The sequence below is a fragment of the Bos indicus x Bos taurus genome, chromosome 4 (assembly GCF_003369695.1).
Source record: "Bos indicus x Bos taurus breed Angus x Brahman F1 hybrid chromosome 4, Bos_hybrid_MaternalHap_v2.0, whole genome shotgun sequence".
In the NCBI taxonomy this organism is placed as follows: Eukaryota; Metazoa; Chordata; class Mammalia; order Artiodactyla; family Bovidae; genus Bos; species Bos indicus x Bos taurus.
Window position 1 is genome coordinate 40,916,859 of NC_040079.1, and position 13,541 is coordinate 40,930,399.

General features: G+C 40.5%; 1 protein-coding gene across 4 annotated transcripts in view; it reads right to left on the minus strand.

Moving 5' to 3' along the window:
- The window catches only part of GLI3 (GLI family zinc finger 3), a 318,105-nt gene that overhangs the window by 223,905 nt on the left and 80,659 nt on the right, over positions 1 to 13,541 (minus strand). For 3 of the 4 annotated variants that reach the window (XM_027539181.1, XM_027539182.1, XM_027539183.1), the window contains exon 3: positions 13,171 to 13,245. The exons of the other annotated variant lie outside the window; for it this stretch is intronic. In XM_027539181.1, coding sequence (XP_027394982.1) covers positions 13,171 to 13,245 — 75 coding nt within the window. The remainder of the gene's footprint in view (positions 1 to 13,170; positions 13,246 to 13,541) is intronic. 4 annotated transcript variants of the gene reach the window in all.

Consider the following 13,541-nt stretch of genomic DNA (forward strand, 5'->3'; position numbering starts at 1 on the left):
TTTTGTTCCCCGACCAGGGATCAAACCCACATCTCCTGCAGTGGATGCACAGCGTCCTATCCACTGGACTTCCAGGGAATTCTCGCTCTTCCTTTAAAGGCAAGCAGAGAAAGAAATCTGTGTGTGTGACAGCCTCCACTGGCCGTACTTCTGAATGGTGGCTCCCAGGTTCTCACCCACCCAATCCCCTCCCTAACATCAGAGTTCCACTTCCTAAACTTTCCACCATGTTTTAAATTTGGGGGGTGAACACAAATTTAACTGGCTTCATCTGGTGTGTTGATGTTGCCTGGTTTTGGTTTTTTAGAAAACTGGGAAATAAGAAAGCCTGAGCATATGGTGGTATTGTATTTTTAATAACATTTTAAAGACCATGCTTACTCTATGGCAGGAATCAGATCCTCCTGGAGAGTACACTTAAATATCAAGAGAATATCATTACTGTACAGAAAGGAGCTGGAGGCCTGACCCCCACTGGGACCAGATTAGGGATGGCGCAAGGGTGCTCACCTCTGCTGACTCAGCCTCTGGGCAAGGCCAGGTGCTGCCTGGATCAGATTTCTACCACAGAAGCTCCCTCTAGCCACTGCCCACTTTGACCTCAGCTATGAAACTTGCATTTGAGAAACCCAAATGAAAATAGCACATTTTGACTCTTCACACTTTTAATAGAGCTAAGTCTACTTCTAGTTACTTAGCCACAAAAGTCTGAAATTTTGGGAAACACTTTCCAGGAGTGGTTCAGAAACTATGAGTAAAAGCAGGAATGGTCACAAAGCCTAAACTCCCCCAAAGTCCACGTTGATGGTCACAGACAAGACAGGAGGCTTTGGTACCCTGCTGCTCTCCTCTCCTCCGACCAACTGAACAGGGCAGACACCAATCAGCCAGCCTCTACAGGAGACTGGGAACCAGGACACAACCAGACCTTTTTTCTGTCCTTTTTCTAACTTTCCAGACACAACGCCAGGGGAATGTATTTTTATACTCAAGAAGTCCCAGTAAGTGATTAAGGAAACAAATAAAACATGAAATTCATCTACCTTTCCAAAATACAAGTACTTTTTTTTTTTTGGTCTCATTCATCTGACCAATTCAAATTCATTAACCACATACCAGTGAAATACAGCTAACATCTGCTTACTATGAGATCGAGAGGACTTCGCCTGTCTTGCTTTACTCTTCACTGTACCCTGATTAGACACTGTTTTTCTGCTCATTTGCCAGATGAGGAAACTATGGCAGAAAGAAGGTGGGCTATTTACCCAGGACACACAGCTGCTTGGTGGGCAGAGCCTGGAACCCAGGCAGTCAGTCTTTAAAGCTCCTACTTAAAGATCTGGCTCTTGGACTTCCTTATTCAGTGACAAGAAATATAAAATAAATTTGAATTGTGATCAATGCCCTAAGACCTCCCAAGTGGACTAGCGCTAAAGAACCTACCTGCCAAAGAAGGGGATTTAAGAGACACGGGTTCGATCCCTGGGTCGGGAAGATTCCCTGGAGGAGGGCATGGCAACCCAATCCAGTATACTTGCCTGAAGAATCCCATGGACAGAGGAGCCTGCTGGGCTACAGTCCATGCGGCCGCAGAAGAGTTGGGCATGACTGAAGCGCCTTAGCAGCAGCAGCAGTGCCCTAAAGCATGTGTCTGGGAACTTCCCAACCACCAAACCCTGCTGCAGCATGAAAGCCGCCACAGGCAAGCGGGCATGGCGGTGTCCCCATGCTTCATTTATAAATACAGAAATCTGAATTTATGTAATTTTCACATCACATTTAAAAATGTAAAGAGCTATCCTTTGTTCATGTGCTGCACAAAAACAGGCAGCAGACTAGGTTTGGCTACACACTTCAGACTAGCTATTACCCTAAAGGAACTTACCCACCTTTGCCAATAAATCTTATACCCAAAACAATGAGGGATATTACAGTAAAACTGCAAAAGCAGTAATACTGAGAGTTAGAGGGGGACATGGAGGGCAAGTCACTTTCTCACACTATTAAAATATTTCCATAATCCACTTCCAGGCTGTATCTTAAGGGAAAAAAAAATTAGAAAAGAAGACAATTTGTTTTCAAGGATATTCATCACAGTGTTATTTATAATATGGAAAACTAGGTAACAAAATTAAAGTCCATTATCTTAGGATGGAATATTGTTATTAAATACAGTGAATCAAGGATTTTAATGAATATAGGAAAGAATTTTACTGAGCACTAAGTACTTTTCTAAGGTGTTACATGCCAATCCTGTGAGGCAAATACTTCTGTACTTCTCATTATACAGATACAAAAAGTGAGGTTTATTTATCCAAGAAAACACAGCTAGAAAGAGGCAGAGCCAGCAATGGACATTCAGAGTCCACTCACCCACCAGACTACTGTGCTTTCAAGTTCTTTAAGGAGTCAAGTTTTTGGAGGAGGGGAAGGTGGAAAACAAATATATAATTATTTCTATACATTTTTTAAGTTTTAAAAAACGCACCAAGAGAGCATGAAATATTTCTATGCAATGTTTTTCCTTTATGGTTCTGTATTTCTCAAGAATTTTAGAGTGCAGAAATAGCTGCTTTCTTTTACTCTTGGTTTTAATTCTATCCTAAGTATGACCTTTACAATAATTCTCTAGAGAAGTCCAAATTAAGTATACATACATTGAAAAATTATTCCATGAGTTTCTCTCCTATAGTCTTATTTTATCTCCTATAGTCCTGTAGTCTTATTTTAAACTATTTATCCCACCTCTTAAAGCTGTAAGTGCTTGCTAGGCTATTTTTACACATATTAGTGACAGCTTACAATGATACTGGGCTTTATGTAAATTCACTTCCTTCAAGTTATAGGACTATTTTTAATTATTTTGTACTATACACAAGTACCTTCCAACAAGTACATCCCTAACATGCCCTAATGTCCCTTCCTGCCAAACCAGCTTTCGCCAGGTCATCCCCTGAAAGGTACAAAAGAAAAGTGCATTAGAAAAAATAAAAGAATTTTAAAAAGGAAAGTGCATTAGAAATGATCGCTACTGCACGGCTACTCTCACACTCACTGAGCTCGTACGGAAAGCCAGGTCATACGCCAAGTGCAAAGGCATTAATCCCACTGGCTGCTCACAGTCTGCCAGGTGTGCAGTTCTGGCACCCCAGTTATTCAGGTAAATACCCTGAGGCTTAATAAGTCTAAACAACCCACTTCAAGCCATCCTTCAGGTAAGTGGCCACGTCAGCAGGACTTTCTTATCTATCAATATTATAAATGATGATTAACCCCTGCAAAGTGTCTACTACAAAGGCCCTGAGAGCTGAACACTGATCTGCTTGGCATTGCTTTAGAGGTACAGATGAAGATGATCGGTGTTAAAATTATTCTACCCCTTCCTATAAAAGTTATCAGGAAAGGCTACTTTAGTCTGTAATCAAGTGACCCGTTATCCAGTGTCTCCAGATTCTGAAAAGCTATTTATGCAAAGGAATATTTACCACCATCTTTGGGGGGACTGTATTACAGACTTACATGCCAGAAGGCATCTGAGTCTTTGGTTTGTGTTCAAGTTAACAATAGCTCCAACAGTTAAGGCTGCATGTAGTTTATGGAAAGGGGCATATGTCCAGAGTTAAAGAAGCATATGGTTAATAGAGAAGAGAGGAAAACTTGCCTTTGGAAGCAGCTTTGCTTGGGTTATTTACCAACAAACCAAAGGTCCTTCATGCAGCCCCAGAGCATACTTCCCCTCCCACAGGCTGGAAAAGAATGCCGAAAGAGTCAATAAAACCAGGGTCACACTGAGCAAGAGACCTTCTCCCCAAGAAAGATGATAATCAAATTATAGCAAATTTCAGAAAGTCTTCTCTCTTTTCTTAATCGAGAACAAAACCAGACTCCTTCTTAAAATGCACTATTAGGAACCGTAACTGTTCCTAAAAGTGCCAGATAGATTTTCATCCATGCAATATTAAAACTAACAAGCGTCTTTTCAATTTCTTTTAATGATGAGGTATGCAATAAAAATGCAGCAGTGCTTCGTTTAGGCAAAGGAGCTGGAGCAAAAAGTACCAAAATAAATAAATAATAAACTTACATGGGCCACTTACCAAAAATAAAAGCATTTAATTCAACTTTTTACAGGAGGCACACGCAGCATTCTGAAAGCAAAAAAAATTCTCATAATGCAAACCTCTACTTAAAAATCACTGCCAGGGGCTGGAACCAGGGCAGGGTGTTATTTCTTTTTCAATTTATTTTTTAATGTTTGGATATTAATGACATCAACTGCCATATCGTATATATAATAAGGCAGCTTGGTATAATAAAAGAAGTTAGAAAACCTAAGGACCAGACTTGCCTCCAGTGCTTTATTGGTGTGTGACCCTGAGTAACTTATAAAATATACCAGATTGTCAGTTGCCTCACTTAACAGGCAGACAATAAAACTTGCTCTGCTTACTTGCCAGTTATTTCCTGAGGGTTAAACAAAATATGATAAGGATCTTTATAAATTATGGCATTTATGAATGCCAGGTACCAGCACTAATTTCCTCATTATCTGTTTAATAATTGTGCAAAGCAGGACGGTGGGATGTAAGTGGGTTGGGAGGTAGTGGCTGAGTTTCCAAGGCTGATTCTATTGCTGCATCAGTTGAACTTCAGGCAAAGTCACAGAATTTCTCTGGGCTGCTGCTTCCCCTTATATAAAATAAGCCATCACCAATCTACTCCACCCAACTTCTCATAGATTCCTAGGCGAAAAGATGGGATTATACAGAAAAAACTGTAAGGGAACAAACCCCTATGCACATTCACCAAGAGCCAGGCTAGATGTCTTGGGAGCAAATAATTGCTGCTTCACAACCAGAAAGAGGATCCAAGTTAATGAACTATAATTTAACTGGCCATCTCTTTCACCTACTTTTTAAATGTCTCTTGGATCAGGCCCATAAACAACATTTACAAAGTATGCCTACTTGAAATTTGCGTAGAAAATATCAATCTCTTCTCTACTTGGTTTGCTACAATGACTTGAGATTCTTGAATCTTCCCAAGAAATCCATGTGCTGTTTCTCCATGAGCAATGTTTACTAAAAATGATCAGGCAAATTCTCCTAGGATGACTATTGGCATCTTAAACCCACTTCCTGTTTTCTTTCTGTATGGCCAGTGTACTAAGACTGGATTATACAGTTTTCAAAGGCTGAAAAAAATCAAAAGAAGAGGAATGTTTCATGACACATGAAAAGTATGTAAAGTTCAAATTTCTGTGTCCATGAATAAAGTCTTATGGGAACCCAGCCAGGGTTATTCATTTTCATATTGTCTATGGCTGCTTTCTCCTTATAAGAGCAGAGTTGGGTATGACAGAGACCAAAGCGCCCTTGCAAATTCTAAAATATTTACTAGCTAGTCCTTTCCAGAAAAAGTGTGCCATCCCCTGATTTAGCCAGCTTGGGGACACCCATCAGTGAACTGATGAAGCACACCTGAGACATACATACCAACAATAAAGCAGCACCATTTAACACACTAGTACTGAGTTTTCCGAATCTTAAGGTGGGTACTAATATCATCCTTCATTTACAGATGAAGGAAACTTGCTTAGAAAAATGAAGGTCCCCAAAGTCACAAGTCAGTGAGTTGGCAATCAAATTAGTTCCCTATAATTCTAAACCTGACCATTTATACGGTGAGGAAAGGTAGATTTTGGCCTTTCTCATAAGCTTAAAGAGAGAAAACATTTCCTGAATGTTTCCTCTCTCAGTGTTAAATAATGAATTTTAAATATACAATCTGAGATGGGTGTGACTAAAGATCAGTCTCCTTATCCAGCTTGAGGTGTGTCTGCTGTTGTTTGAGTTCTGTTCTTTTCAAAACAATCACAAAACAAATAAGTACATATTGGTCAAACGTGTCACACTCTCCCAGCAGTTGAAGATGACAGAGGCCATTTCCCACATCAAGCTACTCAATGTGCCTTTTTTAAATACAAGAGAAGGTACCTTCTGCTGAACCAGATATAATCCACAATGATCTGTTTTTGAAGGCAGGACAACCCAGACTGGCATGTATCAATATTTTTGTTAACAAGGGTAGAGGTACAAGCATTCAGTCTTGAGATTTCCTGTTCTCACCACATTAGGAATCTCCTGACCAAAAGGCAAAAGCGGGGACTTCTCTGGTGGCCCAGTGGCTAAGACAACATGCTCCCCCAGTGCAAGAAGTCTAGGTTCGATCCCTGGTCAGGGAACTAGATCCCATATCTAAGAGTTCACATACTACAACTAAAGATCCTGCATGCTGCAACTAAGACCTGGCATAACCAAATAAATAAATAAAAATAAATAGCTTGGCAAGTTTAGCCAGGGTTCCGAGAAAGTGTTTTTGCAACCTGTGTGAAGAATTGCATCCAGGAGGTTTAGGGCTGACCGAGTCAACACAAAGAATGCAAACTGGTCAAGATCAGCCATCACCCACACTGGATGTATATGGATGCACCCACATCTAAGTCTCCATCCGTGGGTCAGGGCTGGTGAAGTGGACCAATGAACAGTTAAGTCAGTGTCGGGGGAGGCTACTGAATAGGAAAGGGAGTTTCTTTAGCTGTTAGATGTGGACACATCCATCAGGCAGACGTTCTTGAAGGAGGTTTGGACAAGATCTGGTTTGAGAAAGTCTTAGCTCAGTCTCCTCTGCACTTCAAACTTTCAAAGATGCTGGTCAAGCTCCCCCAAACCCCTCAGGGATACATTCAACTTAACAGCACAGTATTAATCATGACTCTGAGACTCCAAAACCTTGCACCTTGGGTTTAAAGGCACCTGTGTGGTTTTTGTTTATTTCTTTTTGCACTTTTCTTTCTTTTTTAATTCACATCTTGCTGACACAAGTGGAAATTCCGATTTCTTGGCAGAAAAACCTGACGTTTCCTGCCAAGCCATTCAGATAAAAATTCTTCCATCCTCCTTTCATGGCTGGGTCCAGCTCTACTAAAGCCCTCAAGAAGAGTTGGAGGAAACAGCAACCAAGACACATAATCCAGGCATTTTTATTGTGCTTGACAATTTTATTAATTCTATTGGGTCTCTTTAATCTATTCTATCATTTGTAAGGAAAGGAAAAAAATTCTAGTATGATCCAGCTAGCAAATGTAACATCCCGTCCCTATAAAGTGAACGCATCTCACAGTTCATTCAACAGAATGTTAGCAACCACTGCAACTTCAAGCCAGGGAGAAGCGGCCTCTCCTGGGCTCTCAAGCAGCCAGCCTCACAGAGCAAGGAAAGTCATTTTTATTTGTCTTCCTTCCTATGCATTATTGGCTCTGGACTTCTAGGGAGGCATGGTCCATAAAAGGAAGAAGGAAGCACTTTTTTTTTAACATTTTCAAACTAATCTTCAAAGTTACATCACCAATCTATCCAATAACACCAGTATTCACAAATTTCAGATCTGCCATCCAAACACTGATTCTATGCAATACTGACCTCTTTCTATAAGAGGGGGCCATAGTCTTCCTCGCCAAGGGCTTCATAAATTACTCTGAATAAAACCAAACAGGTATGTATCTCTGTGCACTTGCCTGTCCTCTCATTGTGCTCCTTGTCTCCCCAGACTAGAGTGCTCCACCAGCTCAGCCTTCACTGTCACACCCCTCCCAGTGCCAGCAAGGAGTGTGCATCCTCATCACCAGCTTGCCTTTGCCAGGTAACTGCCTCTTTCTGATTCAAATTTTCTCTAACAATATCTTTGTTGGACCCAATACCACCTCCATCCAATACACCATCTCTCTTCTGTATCTGTCATACCACTGAGCAAATTCTAAACTCTCCTGACTCCAGTGCCTCTCCTCTCTTTTTTTTTTTTTCTTTGATGTGGACCATTTTTAAAATCTTTAATTTGTTACAGTATTGCTTCTGTTGTGTGTGTGTTCTGGTTTTTTGGCCATGAGGCATGTATCTTAGCTCCCAGACCAGGGATCGAACCCACATCCCCTGCACTGGAAGGCGAAGTCTTAACCACTGGACTTCCAGGGAAGTCTCCTCGGTGTCTCTTTTTCTTGACCTTCTATGGTTTGCATTTGACTCCTGAATTGTCTGTAAGGTTTCCAAGAACTGTCCTTTGGCCAATTTAATAGCTTCCTCTCTGCACTGATGCTTCAACACTATCTTCCACTCACTCTTTCAAGCAAACTTTGTGTACCTGTCTTTTTCTATTCTTTAAGTTTGAATGTGAACCAATTTTCAAAACAGAAACAGATTCACAAACACAGAAAATAAATTTATGGTTACCAAATGGGAAAGGAGAGGAGGATACATTAGGAGCTTGGAATTAACAGATACATAGTACTATAAATAAAACAGATAAAAAAAGAAGGACCAGTACGGAGCATAAGAAATTATATTCAATATCTTACAATAATCTATAATGGAAAAGAATCTGAAAAAGTAATTAAAACTTATTCAACATAATAATAAGGAATACACAGAACAACTGTACAAAAAAGATCTTCATGACCAAGATAATGATGATGGTGTGATCATTCACCTAGAGCCGGGGATCCTGGAATGTGAAGTCAAGTGGGCCTTAGAAAGCATCACTACAAACAAAGCTAGTGGAGGTGATGGAATTCCAGTTGAGCTCTTTCAAATCCTGAAAGATGATGCTGTGAAAGTGCTGCACTCAATATGCCAGCAAATTTGGAAAACTCAGCAGTGGCCACAGGACTGGAAAAGATCACTTTTCATTCCAATCCCAAAGCAAGGCAATGCCAAAGAATGCTCAAACTACCGCACAATTTCACTCATCTCACACGCTAGTAAAGTAATGCTCAAAATTCTCCAAGCCAGGCTTCAGCAATATGTGAACTGTGAACTTCCAGATGTTCAAGCTGCTTTTAGAAAAATCAGAGATCAAATTCCCAACATTCGTTGGATCATGGGAAAAGCAAGAGAGTTCCAGGAAAACATCTATTTCTGCTTTATTGACTATGCCAAAGCCTTTGACTGTGTGGACCACAATAAACTGTGGAAAATTCTGAAAGAGATGGGAATATCAGACCACCTGACCTGCCTCTTGAGAAACCTGTATTCAGGTCAGGAAGCAACATTTAGAACTGGACATGGAACAACAGACTGGTTCCAAGTAGGAAAAGGAGTATGTCAGGGCTGTATATTGTCACCCTACTTATTCAACTTCTATGCAGAGTACATCATGAGAAACGCTGGGCTGGAAGCAGCACAAGCTGGAATCAAGATTGCTGGGAGAAATATCAATAACCTCAGATATGCAGATGACACCACCCTTATGGCAGAAAGTGAAGAGGAACTCAAAAGCCTCTTGATGAAAGTGAAAGTAGAGAGTGAAAAAGTTGGCTTAAAGCTCAACATTCAGAAAATGAAGATCATGGCATCTGGTCCCATCACTTCATGGGAAATAGATGGGGAAACGGTGGAAACGGTGTCAGACTTTATTTTTTGGGCTCCAAAATCACTGCAGATAGTGACTGCAGCCATGAAATTTAAAGACGCTTACTCCTTGGAAGGAAAGTTATGACCAACCTAGATAGCATATTCAAAAGCAGAGACATTACTTTGCCAACAAAGGTTCATCTAGTCAAGGCTATGGTTTTTCCTGTGGTCATGTATGGATGTGAGAGTTGGACTGTGAAGAAAGCTGAGTGCTGAAGAATTGATGCTTTTGAACTGTGGTGCTGGAGAAGACTCTTGAGAGTCCCTTGGACTGCAAGGAGATCCAACCAATCCATTCTAGAGGAGATCAGCCCTGTGATTACTCTGGAAGGAATGATGCTGAAGCCGAAACTCCAGTACTTTGGCCACCTCATGCGAAGAGTCGACTCACTGGAAAAGACCCTGAATCTGGGAGGGATTGGGGGAAGGAGGAGAAGGGGACGACAGAGGATGAGATGGCTGGATGGCATCAGTGACTCGATGGACGTGAGTCTGGGTGAACGCCAGTTGGTGATGGACAGGGAGGCCTGGCGTGCTGCGATTCATGGGGTCACAGGGAGTCGGACACGACTGAGCGATTGAACTGAACTGAACTGAACTGACGCTTGAAACCAACACAATATTGTAAAATCAACTATACTTCAAATAAATAAATAAATTTGAATGACTCCAAAATGTGAATATACCAGAACTTTGTAAATTCATTTAATGGGCCTACCTGGATGAACCTGAAATTCATTGTGAGGTGAAACATCAAAGTACATGTAAAAAGGTAAGTTCTAATTGAAAAGGATAAAGAGAAAATAATCACTAAAAAATCCTATACATACACTAACACTACAAAGTTTTGAAAAGTGGTGTTTTAATATGGTTATACACTTCTGTGTTACAATGCGTTTAAGAAATCCAAAAATGGTTTAGATTGTGCAATGAAACTCTACATTCTAGAAGCAGTTTTATTAGTGCAAGAAAGCAATAATGAAATGATGAAGGAATTAAAACTTATTCACAGACTGCAATTTCTTGAAGATATAGTAAATCAGTAGAAAATCTTTGGTTTTAGCACAACCCTACTATAAGAAACCACAGAAACCACCAAAAGTTTTCATAAAATACTTGTTCATCCAATTTGAACTATCTTGCTATGTGTTCTATTTGAAGGTTTTATAAGTTAAAATAATTTGCAAAAGTATCAAGAATTTCATGGGGGCTAGGAGGACTTTTATTTAATTACTTTTAAAAATATCCCCTCAGAAATACATATTCCTAAAACACAAATACGGAATCATTTTTCCACATAAACCCTGGAAAATGAGAAAGCAGAGGTCATGAAATAGGTTAATTTCAATGACCAGGTCATGAAGATATAAAATGTTTCCTATATGATGCTATACAATGCTAATAAAATGCTATACAATGTATCATGTCATTAAATCAAAACACACTGCTAGTATATGATGGGGGTGGGGTGGAGTGGAGAAGGGGGCAGGAGGCGGAGGGGATGGTCTCCTTCCCTACTTATGCCAGGCCTAGGCCTAGGCTCATTGAAATCTAGTTACTGGTGATGCCAAGTTTTGAACTTCTTTTGCGTTCTGCCCAGCTGACTGTAGGGAAAAACACCTAAAAGGCTACTTGAGAACAAGTAGATTCCGCAAAATTACTGAGCAGCGTAACATTCTGAAAAACTCAATCAAAAAAGGAAAACCCAGTCTTATAAAGAAACTTCAAACCATAGGAGAAAATACAAAGAACTAGGAAATAAACTTTGTGAATCCTAAAATTGCATATGAAAAGAAAGTGAAGTTTCTCAGTTGTATCTGACTCCTTGCAACCCCGTGGACTGTAGCCTACCAGGCTCCTCTGTCCATGGGATTTTCCAGGCAAGAGTACTGGAGTGGGTTGCTATTTCCTTCTTCAGAGGATCTTCCTGACGCAGGGATCGAACCCGGGTCTCCTGCATTGTAGGCAGATGCTTTACCATCTGAGCCACCAGGGAAGTCACCATATTCAATTTTAATTTCAAAAGTGCAAAAGCAAACTTTTCAGGGATTTCTGAAAACTGAAGCAATGTTAAAAGTCCTGGTAATCCTCACTCCAATCCTTAAAAATCTTCTAGAAATACCTGTCGCTTCTCTGCTCACAAACCTTGCAGGAAATTCAAGTTTCTACACAACCAACCCCAAACTTCCTGGGCTCCGAGTGAGAAGAAACCACCTTCAGGCCTCTCCTTGCCCATCCTCTGAGGCTGTTCCAGTCTCCACCCAATGTCTATAGGGCATTTCTCACCCTTTTCTATGATAAGCTATTTACTTGCATGTCTCTAGCACTATAAGATAAGTTCCTTGAGAGCAGCGGCTGAATCTTGTTAACTGTTGTATCTCTTCAGCCTAGTATACCGCAGGCACTAGAGCATCATTCTAGGGAGGAATAAATAATTGAATAAATGGGGTGGGACTTGCAGGTAGCATCTTATAATGATGTTGTTTCCAGGGCTGGCAGTAGCAGCATCTTTCTGATTAGAATCAAGCCCCAGGGGAAAGGACATTGGGGTGTCCATGTGGGCTCTGACAACAGGATCTCAAGAAACAAGATGCCCAAAGTGAAAACACAGCTCCAAATCAGGGTGGGGTGACAAACGGGCATGAACAACAGAGGGGAGTCACCTATGGCAGCCTTTGGCCAGGCATTGGCTCTGATTTTTAAGCCCCCGTTTACTGTTGCTGGCCTTCCCTGGTAGCTCAAATGGTAAAGAATCTGCCTGCAATGCAGGAGACCTGTGTTCATTCCCTGGGTTGGGAAGATCCCCTGGAGAAGGGAACAGCAACCCACCCCAGAATTCTTGCCTGAAAAATCCCATGGACAGAGGAGGCTGGTGGGTTACAGTTCATGGGGTCGGAAAGGGTCAGACACAACTAACTTTCAATTTCACTTTTTTTTTTTAACTGTTGCTAGATTATCAATTAAGAATATTATCTTGCTATTCATCAATTTAAGGATAGTATCCTTGAGTGGCAGATAAAACATTGAGGACACTAAAGCAAGGAGAATGAAAATAAGCAAACAGACAAAGGGCAAGAAAAGCCAGGCATGAACTATCCTATCATAGACTTGGTTGAGATTTTTGACGCATTCAATCTTCATTTCAAGGGAGTTGAACATTTCTGTGGAGATGAACATTTAGTCACATAGATAAGAGAGATACAAAGTGATTCATAGTTTATAGAGATACCAATAAAATTGGAGACACCAACAAACATTTGGCCCACCTTGAGACAATGAGTCACCAGGTTAGACAGGTTTTGGAAAGTATTGATGACTGTACATAAAATCGATGCGTTGAAGAATAACAAAAACAAATTAAGAATTTAACCTCTCTCAGGAATTCCTTGGCAGTTCAGTGGTAAGGATGCTGCGCTTCCACTGCTGGGGGCACGGGTTCGATCCCTGGTCAGGGAACTAAGATTCTGCATGCCAAGCGGCATGGCCAAGATGTAAACAAAAATAATAATAAAGAAATTGAACAATGGTTTAAAAAAAATTTAACCTTTCTCCATACATTCAGATAAATAAAAGGAGGGAGAGAGACAGCAAGTGAAGGGTGGTGGAAATAAAGTAACTCTGCCAATTCCTTAAAAGGATAGGCCATTTTTATGTAGCACATGGATTTTTTTTTTTTTTTTTTTTAATTCTCAGCCTTTCATCTTACTCTGGTAGGACTGCATTTGCCACAGGCTGATAAGTGAATATGGCAGAACTTCAAAACTCATGTCAGCCAAAGAATCTAGAGAGAGAAAAAAAAAAAAAAAATCAGACATAGAGCTGGTAAAACGCAGCTATAAATTTTTTTAATGCCTTTTATTTAATTCTACCAGAAGATCACACAGCAGTGTGATCTTGATTTGGGACACCTCAACCTCAACTCATGCATGCACATGGCCTTGCCCCAAAGATGTGGTTTTCATTAAACTAGTAAACCAAGAAAGGTTGCTTGTAAGACCAATACATTAAAAAACTCTTTCCTCTTCAGACAATTTGAACCTTCCATTTACTAGAATGAGTCAAGAACTGATGAAGAAG